The 18,760-nt window shown below is 37.7% G+C and overlaps 1 protein-coding gene across 1 annotated transcript in view; it reads right to left on the reverse strand.

Annotated features, from left to right (window-relative positions):
- FRAS1 (Fraser extracellular matrix complex subunit 1) overlaps window positions 1–18,760 on the reverse strand; it is a 431,004-nt gene that overhangs the window by 104,783 nt on the left and 307,461 nt on the right. Inside the window, exons 32-35 of the mRNA XM_045473641.1 lie at window positions 17,808–17,924; window positions 9,522–9,636; window positions 6,896–7,033; window positions 4,761–4,793 (exon numbers count right to left, since the gene is read on the reverse strand). Of these exons, the coding sequence (XP_045329597.1) occupies window positions 4,761–4,793; window positions 6,896–7,033; window positions 9,522–9,636; window positions 17,808–17,924 (403 nt within the window). The remainder of the gene's footprint in view (window positions 1–4,760; window positions 4,794–6,895; window positions 7,034–9,521; window positions 9,637–17,807; window positions 17,925–18,760) is intronic.

Genomic DNA, 18,760 nt, shown 5'->3' on the forward strand with positions numbered 1-18,760 from the left:
TATGTTTTGGCTCCCTCCCTCTCTAACTTTTTTTTTCCTGCCCCTCCCCCATGGTTTTCTGTTAAGTTTCTCAGGATCCACATAAGAGTGAAAACATATGGTATCTGGAGTGTTGATGCATAGGGGCACTTGTACCCCAATGTTTATAGCAGCACTCTCAACAATAGCCAAATTATGGAAAGAGCCTAAATGTCCATCAACTGATGAAAGGATAAAGAAATTTTGATTTATATACACAATGGAATACTACTTGGCAATGAGAAAGAATGAAATATGGCCTTTTGTAGCAATGTAGATGGAACTGGAGAGTGTTATGCTAAGTGAAATAAGTCATACAGAGAAAATACCACATTTTATAGGATTCTCACTATATGACATTCTGGAAAAGACAAAACTATGGAAGACAATGAAAAGAACAGTGGTTGCGAAAGGAGGGAAGTAGGGAAGGGAGATGAATAGGAAGAGCATAGAGGATTCTTAGGGTAGTGAAAATACTCTATATGACATTATAATAATCCATTATAATAATGGATAAATGTCATCATTCACTGGCCAAAACCCAAAGAATGTACAACGCCAAGAATGAACCCAAACTATAGATTTTGGTTGATTATGATACATTAGTATAGGTTCATCCTTAGTAAAAAATCTACTGTTCTGATGAGTGATATTGACAATGGGAGAAGCTATGCTATGCATGTGTTGGGGCAGGGTGAGTAAGGGAAATCTCTGTACCTTACTCTCATTTCTTTGTAAACCTGAAACTGCTCTAAAAAAATTAAAATTTTAAAATCATTTAAAAAAATTACTCAACCATATATATATATATATATATATATATATATATATATATATACACACACACATATATATGTATATAAAAGATACATATATACATATAGAAGAAAAAGCCTCAGGCAGAAACAAGATAAATTAATTTAAGGTCACCCCAACATCTATTTACTCTACTCTGTATGATAAGTTCAAGGATCATTTAACTTCAAGTCCCAGAGAAGTTAATAGTTAACCCCTCCACCTAATTAAGCTTTCAGGTAAAAGTTGAGGTTTGGAAACCAAATAGGCACACTATTACGATACTTGTTTTTCATGACCAACACACATGCAGCCCAGACTAAATTAAATATCTCATGCTCAGTGTCAGAAACATGTATTAAAATCTTTGCTCTACTGTTTACCAGGACTGGAAATCTGGGCGATTACTTACTCTATTGACCTGTAGTTTTCCCAGCTTTAAAATGCTAAACATAATACTTTAAAATGCTAAAAATAGTATTGTTATAAGGATTAAATTAGACAACTTGTACTGAAAATTGTTTTGTAAAATGTAAAATACGATATAATCTGTTGTATATTATTAATGATTGTATAAACTATCTAGAAGCTTATCACTGGAAATGAGCTGATACTGGATTCACATCAACAAATGACAAAATAGTTGAAAAAATAAAAGGCATCTAAATTGGAAAGGAAGAAGTAAAACTGTCACTATTTGCAGATGGAACATTATATATAGAAAAACCTAGATGCCACCAAAAAACTATTAGAACTAATAAACAAATTTAGTAAAATTATATGATACAAAATCAATATGCTAAAATCTATTGCATTTCGGGGCGCCTGGGTGGCGCAGTCGGTTAAGTGTCCAACTTCAGCCAGGTCACGATCTCGCGGTCCGGGAGTTCGAGCCCCGCGTCAGGCTCTGGGCTGATGGCTCAGAGCCTGGAGCCTGTTTCCGATTCTGTGTCTCCCTCTCTCTCTGCCCCTCCCCCGTTCATGCTCTGTCTCTCTCTGTCCCAAAAATAAATAAACGTTGAAAAAAAAATTAAAAAAAAATCTATTGCATTTCTATATCCTAATAATAAGCTATCAGAGATGTTCAGAAAATAATCCCATTTATAACTACATCAAAAAGAATGAAGTACCTAGGAATAAATTTAACCAAGTAGGTGAAATATCTGTGCTCTGAACTATAAGATACTGATGAAAGAAACTGGAGAAGACATAATAAATGTAATCTAATCATGGATTAGAAGAACTAATATTGTCAAAACGTCCCTAATACTCAAAGCAATCTACAGATTCTAAGCAATCCCATCAAATTTCCAAAGGCATTTTCCACAGAAATAGGACCAATTATTCTAATTTTGTATGAAACTATAAAAGACCCCAAAAAGACAAAGCAATCTTGAGAAAGAAAAAGCTGAAGGCATCATGCTCTCTCATTCCGAATTGTATTACAATGCCACAGTAATCAAAACAGCATAACATTGGCACAAAAATAGATCAACAGAATCAACAGAGATCAACAGTATAGAATAGAGAGCCCAGAAATAAACCTACATATATACAGTCAATTAATTTATGACAAAGGAGCCACAAATATACAATGAAAAGGACAGTCTCTTCAATAAATTGTGTTGGGAAAATTGGACAGCTACATGCAAATGAAGGAAACTCTACCATTATCTTATACCCCCCACACAAAATAACTCAATATGGATTAAATACTTGCATGTAAGACCTGAAACTATAAAACTCTTGGAAGAAAACAAAGGTGGAAGCTCTTTGATGTTGGCCTTGGTGATGATTTTTTGGGATTTGAAACCAAAAGCAAAGGCACCAAAAGCAAACATAAACAAGTGGGACTACATCACACTAAAAAGTTTCTGCACAGCAAAGAAAACCATCAACAAAATGAAAAGGCAAAGTACCAAATGGGAGAAGATATTTGCAAATTATGTATCTGATAAGGGGTTAATATCCAAAATATATAAAGAACTCATAAAACTCAATAGCCCCAAACCCAAACAATCCAGTTAAAAAATAGGCAGAATACCTGAATAGTCATTTTTCTAAAGACATAGAGATGGCCAACAGGTACATGAAAAAATGCTCATCATCACTAATCATCAGGGAAATGCAAACCACAACCACAATGAGATAGCACCTCACATATGTTAGAATGACTATTATCCAAAGGGCAAGAAATAACAGTGTGGGCTAGGATGTGGAGAAAAGAGAACCCTTGTGCACTGTGGATGGGAATATAAGCTAGTACACGCTCTATGGAAAATAGTTTGAAGTTTCCACAAAAAATTAAAAGAGAAATACCTCATTATCCAGCAATCCATTTCTGGGCATTTATCCAAAGAAAATGAAAACACTAACTTGAAAAGAGATATGCACCCCATGATTATTGCAGCACTATTAACAATAGCCATGACATGGAAGCAGCCTAAGTGTCCATTTAACAAATGGATAAAGAAAAGGTAGTATATATATGCAATGAAATATTATTCAGTCATAAAAAAGGAGAAACTCTTGCCATTTGCAATGACATGGACAGACCTTAAGGGCATTATGCTAAATGAAATAGGTCAGACAGAGAAAGACAACCACCATATGATCTCACTGATTTGTGGGATCTAAAATAAACAAACCAGCAAATAAACAAAAAACAAAAAACCCAAGCTCATAGCTAGAGGACAAATTGCTGGTTGTCAGTGGTGGGGTGGGGGCGGGGTATGAAATGAGCGAAGGGAGCCAAAAGGGACAAACTTCTAGTTATAAAAAAAAGTCATGGGCATGTAATGTACAGCATGGCAACTATAGTTAATAATTCAGTATAGCATATTTGAAAGTTTCAAAGACAGTAAATGTAAAAGTTATACTAACAAGAAAAAATAATTTGTAACTATTTATGGTGACTGATGTTAACCAGATGTACTGTTGTGATCACTTTGCAATATATACAAATACTGAATCATTCTGCTGTACACCTGAAACTAATATATTATATATCAATTTGTTATGTGTCTTATGTCAATTCAATCTCAATTAAAAAAAAAACAATGATACAACAATGAAATTTACAACAAGTAAAAATCACAACACGTGTGATTTTTAACCCTCAAAAAAGGAAAGAAAGTCTGGGAGTTTGAGGGAGATGACTTTCTCTCTAACCAAAATTTATCCTACACGAAATATAATAGGACAGACATATGGATGGTTGATTCCAATGGAATAGTCAAATCCACCTAAACAGCAATTTCAGGATTACAGCCAACCATCCTCACACCAGACCTAAACAAGAAAGCTTGTCCCTATGTTGCTCCTCATAGATGCCAGGTCTGACTGTGCTTCTGCTTATTGGCACTCAGCTTCTACTGCATTGTGAACTAAAGCTGGAATGCTGGGGTCTTCTACACACAGCTTTCATTTCCCTCCAGTAGCAAGGCATTCAATGAAAGGCTCAATTCAAGACTATATACAACCACTGCCCATTAGCTGAGTGTCACAGAGGAATGACTGTGCCAACCATTGTTCTGGGAGCTTTACATATATGCAATTATTAGTTATTATCCCCACTGATGAGTGAGGCATTCAGGCATAGAGAGGTTAAGAAACTTTCGCAGAGTAGGCTGACCCTCGGGGCAGCCTCTGAATCCAGAGGCTAACCTCTTAACCACTATTACCTCTCTTTAATAGATATTGGGATTGGTTGAAATGGGGCTTGAACAACACTAATCTCTTGGATATTTGATGGATTACTTTTTCTATGAATACAAAGTTACACTATTACTATTTAGTCATGTGATCATTTCAGAAAAACTTGTCTTATATAACTTTTAAGGAGTTCTTAGAAAATAATGCAAGTAATGATGAAGGGAACAAAAAGAAAGGACTAATAAGGAAAGGAAAATTCCATTTTCTAATAAAATTGCTATTAAAATCTTCACCTGTGAAGTGAAATTTCACCGATTCAGGGAGACCTGAAAGAACAGAAAAGAGAAAATCAGTGTACTAAGTATTTTGGGATCAGAAATAGATGGAGAAGGTACAAAATATGGGGCAGAGGTTAGAAAAGGAAAGGATGTTTTAATCTAAATTATTATGGTTTAAGGAAAGATCACCAGGTCTTTTGTTAATATTATGTTGAATTTAATGGTGTCATCACTAATTTTAAGTAACAAAAGAACTGTAGAGTAGAATAATTTTATACCCCAGTAGTTAGAGTGATTTATAATACATTCATTCAGATCCCATTTTATCAGTACATAAAATCCTACAAATCAGTGAATGTGGGTGATGTCGTATATCACTCACAAGGCTCTTTGGTGGGTCAATTCCATCGTAGAATTGAGTGATGCCAGGGACATTGATTTACACATTGTAATGATGTGAGAGATTTATCTCATGGCATTTATCCCATAGATTATATAGGACAGGACTCTGTTCTCACTAAAAAGGCTTTAGGAACTTAGGCAAGTATAATAGGTATGGAAATAACTTCAACCATGGTTGACATGTTTTCTTTCCCCCTACTCCCAGGATATTTTGAGTTTCTTTGTAAAGTAGGTCTTGTCAAGTTAGAGAACTATGAACATTTTAATGGGCTATTAGTTATCCAGTTACTAAACACTGGGGATATTCCCTAGAGAAGAGGTCTATGCTCATGCTTAAATATTTTCAATATAATTGAAGAGTTAATCATTTTCTGGACAATTGCATTTAACATAATAATGGAAAATATTATTTTAAATGTTTGCCATGATTTAAAATGTAACTCTAAAATTATTTAACCCGTGTTCAACTTACCATAGGAAATCACCAGCTGTTCTGTATGAATAAAGCTACTATATAAAAATAATATTCCATATTAATCATGTTATGTGGCACATACATCTTAAAGATCATAAGGAAACAGCATTCAAGATTTTTAGAATCATTCCAGATTCTATACAATACAGAAGTATTTACAAAACTCCTGCATTCTACTCAGCAGCTTTGATTACTGGGTCAAGGGGACAGATGAGAGATAGCAAAGATTAGCTATCATGACTAGGTGGTAGGGCACAAAATGGCTCATTTTAGAAATTCAGCTATTCTTTCATTCAGTTTTCTCTTCCTTTAAAAAAGGTGGCTTCTATCAAATCCCAGCCCCAAATGTTGACTGCATTCTCCATTCCTGCATGGGACTTTCTCTGAGGTAGTAGGGGATGCTTCTCCCTAGATTCCTCTTACCCACAGCCCATCCACCCGTGGCCTCCTCCTCCAATCCACTCACATCACTGTAGTCAAAGAGTTCCTCATAAAAAGCTATCTCCCCAGATCTTAAAACCTCCATTGTGTTCCTATTGTTCTTGGGATAAAGATCCCAAGGCTTATAGGGCCTCTAAGGTCTGGCCTCTATCTCTTCCTCCAGACTCATCCCTGTTCTGATGTTCCAGACACATTGACCTTTTTTTTTTTTTAAGCCCCAGAATGCCACATTCTCTCCCTCCGTAGGGCTTCTTCACATGGAGTGTATGGCCTTCCTTTGGAAGTGTTCTCCCAATATCCCAACATGCACATTTAGGCTAATTAGCATCCACACGTCCCTCTACTGTCAATGCCTCCCTGAGTCAGCCTCCATTGAACCCTCAGTATAGGTCAGTCTTGTCACTTCTAATTCCACCACTGAACATTTTTTCTTTCTATCCAGAGCTCTTCTCTTAGTCTACAATTAAACATTCATTACTGGGATTATTTCTCAAATTCTGTCTCCAAACATAGGTCCCAAAACTCAGCAAGAACAGGATTCATGTCTCTTTTTGCTCACCACTATATCTCCAAGACCTCACTGTATGTGATTGACACATAGGAGGTACAAATAAAGATTTACTGAAAGCATTCCTGCATGCATGAATAAGAAAAATAATGACAAACTGAGCCCCAACTACATATTGGTCTACAAGTCTCAAGCTATTTTGAACAGCTATAAAGCAGTGTCACTAAACTGTCCAGAAGGACAACAGGAAGAGTTAGGGAGAACCTGCCATGAAGATCCACAAAGAGCAGTTTGGGTGCCTCAAAATAGAGAGGAAGGCATTACCAGCGAAGGAGAAGGCCATGATTTCCTGGAGGTGAGGAGCTGCAGGGGGAGGACGGTACATGATTTTTCCCTGGTTAATATCTTCTTGTGTGAAATACCGGATTGGAGAGTGAGGCTGGTCCCTGTGTTCAATGATCCCTGGGGAGGAAGAGACTCAGAGTGAGCATGAACAGTAATTCTGATGGTTGACTGAATGACCAGAGCCATAAAGCTGCCTTTCCCACTGATGGGAGTCTTTTATACTTCAAGAACAATTGCTCTCTAGTTTCTCTTATCATACCATTCTCCAAGCATTCAGGAAAAGAGTGAATCTAAAACCCAAACAGACTTTAATAGCATCTTTTAAAAAATGTTTAACTGAAGTATAATTGACATACAATATGATATTAGTTTCAGTGTACAACTTAGTGATTTGGCAATTATAGACATTATGAAATGCTCCCCACAATTAAGTATAGTTACCATCTATCACTATACAAAGTTATTACAATATTATTGACTATATTCCCTATGCTGTTGTTTTCATTCTGTGACTTATTTATTTTATAACTGGAAGTTTGTGCCTCTTAATCCCCTTTACATATTTTTCCCATCACCCTACCTACCTCCCCTCTGGAAACTACCAGTTTATTCTTTGTATTTATGAGTCTGTTTGTGTTTGTTTGTTCATTTGTTTTATTTTTTAGATTCACACATAAATAAAGAGCATATGGTGTTTGTCTTTCTCTGTCTGACTTATTTCACTTAGTATGATATCCTCTAGGTCCATCCATGTTGTGATGAATGGTAAGATTTCATTCTTCTATGGTTGAGTAACATAACATCCCAGTGTGTGTGTGTGTGTGTGTGTGTGTATCTCACATCTTCTTTATTCACCTATTGATGGACACCAAGGTTGTGTCTCTATCTTAGCTATTGTAAATAATGGTGCAATAATTATAAGGGTGCATATATCTTTTTGAATTAGAGTTTTTGTTTTCCTTGGGTAAACACCCAGAAATGCAATTATTGCATATAGTAGTTCTATATGATCAGGACATATTTAATTTTTTTGAGAAACCACCAGTGTAAATTGGTGACTGCACCAATTTACATTCCCACCAACAGTGCCCAAGGCTTCTCTTTTCTCCATATCCTCGCCAATACTTGTAATGTCTTACCTTTTTGATACTAGCTATCCTGACTTGTGTGAGGTGATATCTCATTGTGGTTTTGGTTTGCATTTCCCTGATGCTTAGTGATGCTGAACATCTTCTCATGGGTGAAACCCAAATAGATTCTTGACTAGGATTCATTGACTATAAACAATAGTAAGATGTAAATTACTGCCCCTAATATAACTCAGACTAGGTAATTCTCCACAAGTCATAGACATTGTACCATAATTACAAGATTCTCTTAATTGAGTTTAAGTTCAAAGGTCAAGGTTGCTGAGAAAATGACATAGACTGGTCTCCTGGTTAGGCTATAATGAGAACTTTCTCAATGTATGCCTTTTCTTCAGAAATACCTCAGTTTCTGTGATAATCTTTGGCAACAGTAACATGTATCATGACTATTCTAAGAATTGGATTTGCAATTATTATTCTGCTTGTGATAATGCTTTAAGGGCTAAAAAATTTTCCTATCATTTCTAAATTTCGCAGGTATAAAAATAATGCTGCTATGATCACCTTTCATGTCCTATCAACACTTTCAAAGCAGGACACATGTGAGAGTTGGTGTTGAACTAACTCAAGTTATGAGGGTCTGAGAGACCCATGCCATTCTCCAGAAGACAGCCCCGGCTGTACCTTCTACCCTGGCAATGTAGGGAGAACAGCTCTTGCTGTGACTTAGCAGGTTTTAAAAAAAGTGAAGGATGACTTTTAAGAGTTTAATTTCTCTGGATTTTATCAAAAGGGTAATAAAATTTAATTTTTTATTTCTCCTGGGGGATTTGATGATGTGAAAAGACTTTCATCTAGGGCAGTGGTTGGTCTTGGGAAGGCAGAATTTGCCTTAACAGAAGCTAATCTCCTCTCCATGAGGGACAGCCACACTTCTGTTAGGGATAGGCTTATTAGTTAAGCCCAAAAGTAAGAAATCTAAAGGATGAAGACAGATGGCAGGGGCCTACCTTTCCTCTGACTATAGTTCCACATTTTCATTTTTCCCCATGGGTGAAGAGTAGCTTACCCAAATGGGAAAGGAATGGACTATGTATGGTTCAGCCCCTTCTGTGCTTTCTGGCAGAGCTCCTTGTCCTGAGCACATGCTCATTCTGGTCTGTTCACCTATCATAACTTACTGGGGCAGGATCTGTCCCTACAGACAGTGCTTGTCTGTCCAGTTCTGCCTGTACATGAGAGGGCACACTCAACCCAGTGACTGAGATTATATGCACACCATGTTCTCCAGCACAACTCTGTCATACCAATGCTGACACATTCATCCCCATCTGTCTGACCACAGTGTCTCTCTCTCAATTGGTCTTAAATTCAGAACAGGGGAGCAAAGGTATGAATAACTGTCACTCCTTAAATCCTCAACAAGTATATGCAGACAAAACTTCAGAGCTTTGAAGATAAGTCAACAATTAGATAACAACAGCATCACTCAAAAGATCATTTACTGTACATCTTACCTTGATTTGGATGCAGAGGTAAAGTGATATTATATATAATCTTTCCGCTTGGTCTCTCAGAGTTTACAAAAGAGAGGGAATGAGGCTGAATCACAGTCAGGCCATCTTCCCGAGCCTAAACAAAGTTTAAGGAGGAAGAAGAACAAATGGTGTGATGAAAACAAAAGCCAGAGGGGGGAAAAAAACCTTATTAAAAAAGCAAAAGGAAAAAACAAAACAAACAAACAAACAAACAAACAAAACAAAACAAAGGACCTCATTTTGGGCTTTTAAATTAATCACACACAGCAAAATTTTCTCTGAAAGTTCAGAAGAAGGATGTGGTATCTTGCACTGCAGATCTGTCTTGGCGTTAAGAACCTCCCAGGGTTATAGAACCTTCTTCTGGTTCTCTTGTATCCCAACTGTCCTCTCCCCTGCACTCTGCCAGGTTTGTGTCGGTGCATGCTGTAGGAGTCTCAATATGATCACTTTTCCCTAGTTTTGGAACTCATAGTGGTACATATTTGAAAATGGGGACACCTGGGTGGCTCAGTCCATTAAGCATTTGACTCTTGATTTTGGTTCAAGTCATGATCTCATGGTTCGTGAGATCAACTCCATGTTTGGGCTTTGCACTGACAGCACAGCGTCTACTTGGGATTCTCTCTCTCCCTTTCTCTATGCCTCTCCTCTGTGTGTGCATGCACACACACATTCTCATTCTCTCTCTCTCTCTCTCTCTCTCAAAATAAACAAAAGAAAAAAAAAAGAAAATGAGCCATCACAACTGGCTACTCTGCTATTCTGCTCTTCACAGCTGGGTCACTACATCTTTGCTCCTCTAATTTAATGAGCTAAGGTTGTATCTGGTAAGAAGCCCTCCCTAATCCCCCCCAGCTTTGCTAATGGGAACTGTGACCCAAATATCCATCCTTCCTTCCTTCCTTCCTTCCTTCCTTTTTCTTCCCTTTTCTCCCTCCCACTCTCCCTCCCTCTCCCTCCCTCTCCCTCCCTTTCCTTTCCTTTCCTTTCCTTTCCTTTCCTTTCCTTTCCTTTCCCTCCCCTCCCCTCCCCTCCCCACCCCTCTCCTTCCTTCCTTCCTTCCTTCCTTCCTTCCTTCCTTCCTTCCAACAGTGGTAGCTTCAAAGGCCCAAAGATGAACTCACCTCAGACACCAAAGGAGTCTCATTATTTGAATTCAGAGATTTAACAATTATCTATTAAAGCACATAAAAATAGTCAATGTTTTCTTTGTCTCCATTGCACTATTCAAAAGAACTAGCTATTGCTTTTGGGGTATTTCTCAATACCCAATAAAGGGGTCAAGCAAAATTAATCAAAAGGCCAGTGTACATAGTTTTTACTGTCCATTCACCTGTGTACAGCCATAACCCATCAATAGTGACAACGCTCAAAAAAAAGAAAAAAGGGAAAAGAAAGAGATTTTGAATCTCATGACCAGGTATAACAGTGAGTTGGGGACAGCAGCAAAAACACAGAGTGGAGATGAGAAAAGGGAAAAGTGTGTGAGCATGGGCCCCTTGCCTGGGTCACATATGCTGTTAACAAAACAGAACAAAAATATCCGGCTCATTGCAGGCTCTTCCTAACTGACCCCTGAAGGGTTAGAGTTTGACATGCTCTCCTGCTCTTTGAAGCTCTGCTTCTTGAAGAAGGAATTTCCCCATTTAGGAAAGGATTAAGTAGGGCTCAGTAATTCTCATGGAGGAGGGCGTGGTAGTTTTCCTTTTAACCGTGAAAAGATTGAAGGTTGCAGTTGCTTTGTAAGTGTCCTGAAGGCACGCATGTCCTGGGGAGAGGCAGCTTTGCAGGTTAGGACAACCCTCCTAGAGTAAAGAGTCATATTTCAGGCCACTGCTCAGGTCTGGAATGTAATGAGCAAGGAAAATAAGAATTACAAATAGCAGCTGGTCTCTCACCCTAAAATAAAACAAGTAAGGACAACAAATTAAAAATATATGCCCCATGTAAGGTGTTTACAGCCCATGCCTGTGTGCACACACCCATAAATGTATACATGTGTGGGCGCAGCAACATGGGCACAGAAGTGTAGACTCAGCACATTGTTCAGTACTATTTGCCACCTTTTAATCTCAAAACCATCAGGATAACTGAATGTTCTCAGAGTAGTAGGAGATATTTTTGAAAATCTAGATGTCCCTAAAATAAAACAGCAAGAAGAGGGAACAGAATAGGAGCATGGCTAAAGGGAAATATATTCCAGCCAAGATGACAGATAACTTATTATGGAATTTATTGTTATTATTTCCCTACTAATAGAAATAGAAACTAGGTAGAAAAAGGAAGAATTTGATTTTCTGAAGAAAGCAATATTGAGTCTGAGATATATCAAAGTATAATCAATTTTAATATTGGCTATTTGGAATGTTCAATATTTATCAATTAAACATAGTAAGAAATGAAAGATTAAATTTTATGGAAATCATTACAGAAGACACATTTTTATTAAAATATCTGTCAACAAAAGAAGATTACAGAATAATGGTTTTCATAATACCCATATTGCGTCTGAATATAGCTAGAATCCAATTGCTTCTCCCCACTGCCACTGCCAGCACCCTGTTGGGAGCCACAATTTCTCACCTGGATCATCACCAGGACAGCCTCCCAACTGCTCTCTTGCCCCACCTACAGTGTATTTCAACACCACAGTCAGCCAGGGAAGATTAGACCCTTGCTGCCCAACACCCAGTAATGGCTCTCCATTTTGCTCTGAAAAAAAGCAAAGTCCCTACAATGGCCTGTGAGGACCTACAAGGTCTGCCCCAACTCTCCCTCTGCCCCTTCTTCTGCTGCCCCCAACACACACACTTGACACATCTGTGAGTTTGACCAGGTGACTGTCATTTTCACTCACTCTGCTCCAGCCATGCTGGCTACCGTGCTGTTCCTTGAACATCTAAGCACATTCCCAACTGGATGTCTCTAAACACATGGTTCCCTGGGCCTGGAATGCCTTTCCCTCAGGTGTCTGCTGGGCTATCTCCCTCACCTCCTGCAAGTCTTTCTTTAAACATCATTGTCCTAATAAAGCTCACCTCATTTAGAACTGCAACCTGGGTTTCTCCTGTTCCCACCACATTTCTGATCCCTCGACCTAGATCTACTTTTTGTTTTACCATAATACTTTCACTAACATACAACATATGAGTTACTTACTATTTTGTTTATTACTTATTGTCTATTCTCTCCTGACCTGCCAAGAGAATGGAAACTCCATGAGAACGTGGATTTTTGTTTGTTCATGGACAGATCCCAAGCACCTAGCACATGGCACATGGAAGTGCTTGATAACAATTTGTTGAGTGGATGAAAAATATCATTAGGAAAAGATTAAGCTAAGAAATAAAATAATGAAAATATTTTTATAACAACTTAATTAAAAAAAATATTTTCCATGGTCTTGCAATGTCATCTAAATAATTAGAGGGGCAAAACATTTTAACATGTAAGTCTTAGCAAAGTATATGTGACTTAAATCTTTAAAAATCCCTAGTCAGGATTTATAAACAACATTACCATTTCAGCTTCCATTAAAAGCAAGACCACTTTCCCATGTTGACTGTCATAAAACCAAAGCAGCAATGCCCATGGCTGGCCTGAGAAATTAAGAGGATGAGATGAGTAAAATGGAGGTTTTGCAAGAAGCCATCTTCTCACACAGTTTAGTTTGGACAAAATTAATTCATTCACATATTCATGTGGCAAATATTTAGTAAGAACCTAATATGGGAAGGTACCGAGCAAAGAACTGTGGGAGATGTAAGATGAATCAGATATAGATTCCTTCCTTAAGGATTTCCGGTTTTTAGTGAGGGAAGTTCATAAATAGCTCCACTGTACAAACTGCTAAGTAGCTTGAAAGGCTCAGATAAAGCACAGTAGGAATTCCAAGGATAAAGAAACATTTCTAGAAATTGCAGATAATGATTTTATTAGCGTTTGAAGGGTCTCAAGAAAAAAACACGGACACATAAGCCCGCAGCCAGAAAACAAATACAGCATGCCTAGACTTGAGTCTACACGACAAGGGATCAGCTGTTCCAACTGAATCCTTGCTAACCCCAATAAGAGTGGTTTTAAGAGACCTCTTGTTACAGCAATCACTGGAAACAAATGGAACTAGAAAGACTTGTTCGAGGCCTTTTTCTTAGGTCATGACCTTGGGAAACCCAACTCTGAGTACCACAACCATTTGAAAAAAGGAAGTAAAAAATATTCTGTCTTTCACATTAAGAGATAAAAGAATTTTCTTCCCCCTTAAGAGAGGAATTGGAAATAGGATGTTCAAAGTGTGTGTATGCATGTGCATACACATACGATTAAATTATTTGAATTTGAAAGTGATATAGTTTAGGGAGTTATTAGCTATGTGAAAATAGGTCTGAAAATGATTCATTTAGTCAACAAATATTTACTAAGCAGCTACTTTCTATAAGCCATTGTGCTAGATGCTGGGGAAGATACCAAGATTAATTAGTCAAAGATTTTGCCCTTAAAGATCTTCTAAGTCAAGTAGTGGATGATTAGTTGGAAGACTGAACTGATATAAATCTATTAACTTATTTGCTGAATCTCACACCGTGCTATGCTATTATTGGTAAATATGCGTGTTTACAGATCTCCCTGCCCAAATATGATATATATCCCAAATATACATATCTCACATGTTTATATATATATATATATATATATATGCATGTGTGTATATGTATGCATGTATGTATATACATATATATAAACATACATACATACACATACACATATATATCTTATAATATTATACATATATGTATACATCTTATATATGTATGTATGCACATACATCTGGTGGAACATCACAAACAAAATTCTAAGGATCTTCTATTTGATGAAGGAGAGCATTATAGAAAGGCCACAGAACAAATTTCCATTTAGGCAGGTATTTGTTTATGTTGCTTTTTACTCTATATAATCTCCCTGGGGAATCTGAGGCCCAAGGATTAAACCACTACCCACCATTAATGATTCTCAGAGGTTTATCTCCCACGGAGAATATCTTTTGCCAGCCCTTAATAGGCACACATTTTATAAGCACATCCCAAACTGAACTCATCATATCTTCCACCTCTCCCCTTGCCCTGAAGTCCCCATACATTCCTAATCTTTATGAATGGCATCTTTACATATTCAGCAACTGGGCTGTTTTGCTCTCTTCCTATATCTAATTAACCACTATGTCTCTAAATATCTTTTAATCTCTATTTTTTGTTTTACCATCTTAACCACTTTAGGTGCACAGGATAGTAGTGTTAACTATATATGTATCATTGTGGAACAGATTTCTAGAACTTTTTCATCTTACAAAACTGAAACTCTATATCCACTGAACAAAAACAACTCCTCTTTTCCCTCTCCCTACCTCTACCCCCTCCCACCTCTGCAGGGGCAACTACCATTCCACTTTCTGTCTCAAAAAGTTTTACTACTTTAGATAGCTCATATAAGTAGAATCGTATAGTATTTGTCCTTTTGTGACTGGCTTATTTCACTTCGGATAATGTCCTTAAGGTTCATACATATTGCAGCATTTCCTTCTTTAAGATTGAATAATATTCCATTGTTGTGTATACCACATTTTCTCTATGCATTTATCTGCTGGAGGGCATTTAGGATGCTTCTGCCTCTGAGCCATTAGGAATAATGCTGCAGTGTACATGGGTGTGCCAGTGTCTCTTTGAGATCTCACTAACTGTGAATGTTCATCGCCACTGCACGTGGTACATGCCACTAACCCTTCATGTTCTAGATGACTGCAACAGCTTATTTCTTGACCAATTTGTTCTCTGTTTGGACCCCAGGTGGGTGTTCTTTACCCTACAGCCAGAATGATCTTCCTAAATTGAAAATCTGATCATGCCCCCTCTCTGCTATGAATTCTTCAACATCCTACTTGCCCCAACAGCCTCACAGAACAAAATGGAAATTCTTCATCTTATCTGTAAGATCCTCTATGATCTGACTCTCATTTCTTGTTTCTTTTTCACCTAGAGATTTATGCTCTGGCCAACTGAACTCTCTGTAATTCCTCAAACATGTCATGTTCTCCTGTTTCTCCAACTTTTTTCACCTGCTGCTCATCTGCCTCAAATGAATTTCCCCATATTTGCAGTCTAGATAAATGGGGTTTCAAGTAGGGTGAGCAGAGCAGAAGCAACAGCATCACCCGGAAACTTGTTGGAAATGCAAAGTCTCAGCCCTGTACTAGACCTACTGAACCAGAAAACTCTGGGGTGGGCTCCAGCAATCTGTGATTTAACAAACTGTATAGGTGATCCCAATGCAGGCTGAAGTTGAGACCATGCTCTAGACATAATTTACACTTCAACCAACTCAGTTCACCTCCAAGAGGAAGCTTCGATGACCTCCCCCATGCCTTACCGAACTAGGTGTCTCCTTATTTGCTTCCATATTGTGACTCTGCTTGCATATCACATCATGGCATTTATCGCTATATTCTCATTGCTTACTTACTTGCGTGTTTTAGACTCTAATTTCCACACTGAACCTCCAATATGTTCCACAGCACTTGGGATAACTTAGGGGCCCAAAAGTGTTTATTTGAATGATTGATTGATTGGAGAGGTGGACTCCTACCCTTAAACACATATATGAATATACCATATATTTATTTAGCATATATATATATATATATTCATAGTGTATTTACAAATATGTATAAAACTTGTGTGCTTAGATGAGTCTAAGTCACTGAATAGAAAATGTCTTTTTATCACAGATTATAAGTATATCCTATAGTAATGGCTCTCATTAATATCATAAGAATTTCAAACTGTATGTTTTAAGGGATAAAGAGTGAGCTAATCACATTTTACAGTAAACTCACCTTTGTGATATCCTAAATTACACAGGGCAGATCTAATTTACAAACATGCAACCTGAGACCCTAAAGGTTAAGTAACTTGAGAAGTCTCTAGAGTCCACAACAACATAGTGGGAATGGCGCCATCTTCATTGGCTCCTGGCCCATTTTTTTCCCTCTAAACTCCAAACAACAGTGCATTAGCATTTGGCAAGCAATGCATATGCACATTTTTCTTTACACTTTAGAGAAAATTCTGATCCAAGTTCCTTCAGTCAGAATGATGAATTATAGACTTTATAGTGCTGCTGAATTATGATTTCTTTAAATTATGGTTTATGGTGGAAATGCCGATACCAGCTATTCATTAAAAACTTTCTGTTTCCCCCTTTATGTCTCTGTCATGCCCCAGACCCATAATTTCTAAAACTATAGCTGCTCTCTTTGTTGTGGCTCAGGGCTGATACACTGCTTTGGGGTGTAATTATGTGGGTGCTAACTAAAATGTGAATCCTTAATGATTAATTTATAAGGTCTTATATGCTTATGGCTCTGTCTAGAACAGGGGTTCTGGCGTTACATATCCACTGGATATAGGGTTACAGTGGAGTTACTAATTGTCTGAACTAAGCTTCATGTACTAATTTAGCTGTCACCTTGCTTCAAACTTTTCCACATGCCCACACTCCTTCCTACACGGCACACGAGATCTTCTGCGATCTAGCTCACGAACCTCCACATCCTCACTACTCCTCCTCTGCCTCCCTAATTTCTCGGGTCTTACTGAACTATTTGCAGTTTACCCAACCATCATACTGTCTTTCACCGCTATGTCTTTGCATGTGCTGTTCTTAAATCTGGAAGTGTTCTTTACCATCACCTCTCCATTCCTCCCAACCTGCCCCCCAAACTTTCACTTAGATAACTGCTACTTATTTGTTTGGATTCAGCAAAGACATCACCTTCTCCAGGAAACTTTTATGATAAAAAAACAAAAACAAAAACAAAAAGACTTCTAATAGGGCTTCTAAAATATAGAGTGGCAGTTTCTCCAACTAGATGGAGACATAACTGACTGAACAATTACACCCAAACGGTATTGATTAAATCTATACTACCCTGAAACTCCTTCCAACTACTGTGACCATCTGGATGCTGTAAAAAGGACAGAAGTAATGGATGGGGGGTTGAGGTGGATTCCATGTAACCTTTCTTTCGCTCTGGAATTTCAAGTTTCTTTTTCAAGTCAATGAGAAATGTGACATCAGGGCTGGTTGTTGTTGGCCCCAGTGTCTGCGTTCTGAGCCAGCCATTTGCCAGATACAAAAGCAGGACACTCCTTCAAACCCATCAGCATGCCTCCTCCAAATGGAAACCACAGGCCGTCCCACCCAACTCACGGTCATATGGAGAGATGCTCCCAGAGAGAGTTTAGGTGCGTCAGGTGTCTGTGGTAAGATCGCGATGTTGAATATGCGGCTCTCCAGATGCGTGTGGGCTTCTGTGGCACTGGACACCTGAAAAGAAATGTCATGCTGGTGAGCCTCTTGTCCTCTGTTGGGCAGAGTATGTTTGTGCATGTTTGTTTTTCCTCCTTTAAACCATCTGTCTTTAAATTCTATGTGCTCTTGCATTTTCATTTTCATTTTGCTCTTCATATTTTAATATTAATGTTTTCCTGATTACAAAAAATGTAATCATTTTAGGCAGTTCTAAAAATGCAGGGAAATCCAAATGAGAAATAAAAAAAAAAATCTAGAACGTCACTAAGTAGAAAGAGTAGTTCTTAACCTATTGATGCATTTCAGGTTAATATATTTTCTATGTGTATGTGAAACTTTATATGCGATTATGTGCTCTCTAAATTTTATTTTATTTTATTTTTATATTTTATTAAAATTAAAAAAGATTTTTTTAATGTTTTTATTTATTTTTGAGACAGAGAGAGGCAGAGCATGAGCAGGGGAGGGGCAGAGAGAGAGGGAGGCACAGAATCTGAGCTGTCAGCACAGAGCCCGATGCAGGGCTCGAGTTCATGCACTGTGAGATCATGACCTGAGCTGAAGTCGGATGCTTAACTGATTGAGCCACCCAGGCGCCCCTCCAAATTTTAATCTAACATAATACTATGATGTTTTGTTATATCATTCCTCATTCTTGAAAACATAATTTTTGATAGCTACATGTCTCATTACGAGCATATTTAACACATGTTCTGTATGGGACTTTTTATTCTACTTCTTCAATTTTTTCCCAGCACAGATATGTACACCTGGATTAGAAATGATAAATCTCAGCTTCATCATCATAAGGTGTAATTAGTAACAATTACAATTAGAATAGTAGTCACAAA

This window comes from Leopardus geoffroyi, chromosome B1 (genome assembly GCF_018350155.1).
Source record: "Leopardus geoffroyi isolate Oge1 chromosome B1, O.geoffroyi_Oge1_pat1.0, whole genome shotgun sequence".
Classification (NCBI taxonomy): Eukaryota; Metazoa; Chordata; class Mammalia; order Carnivora; family Felidae; genus Leopardus; species Leopardus geoffroyi.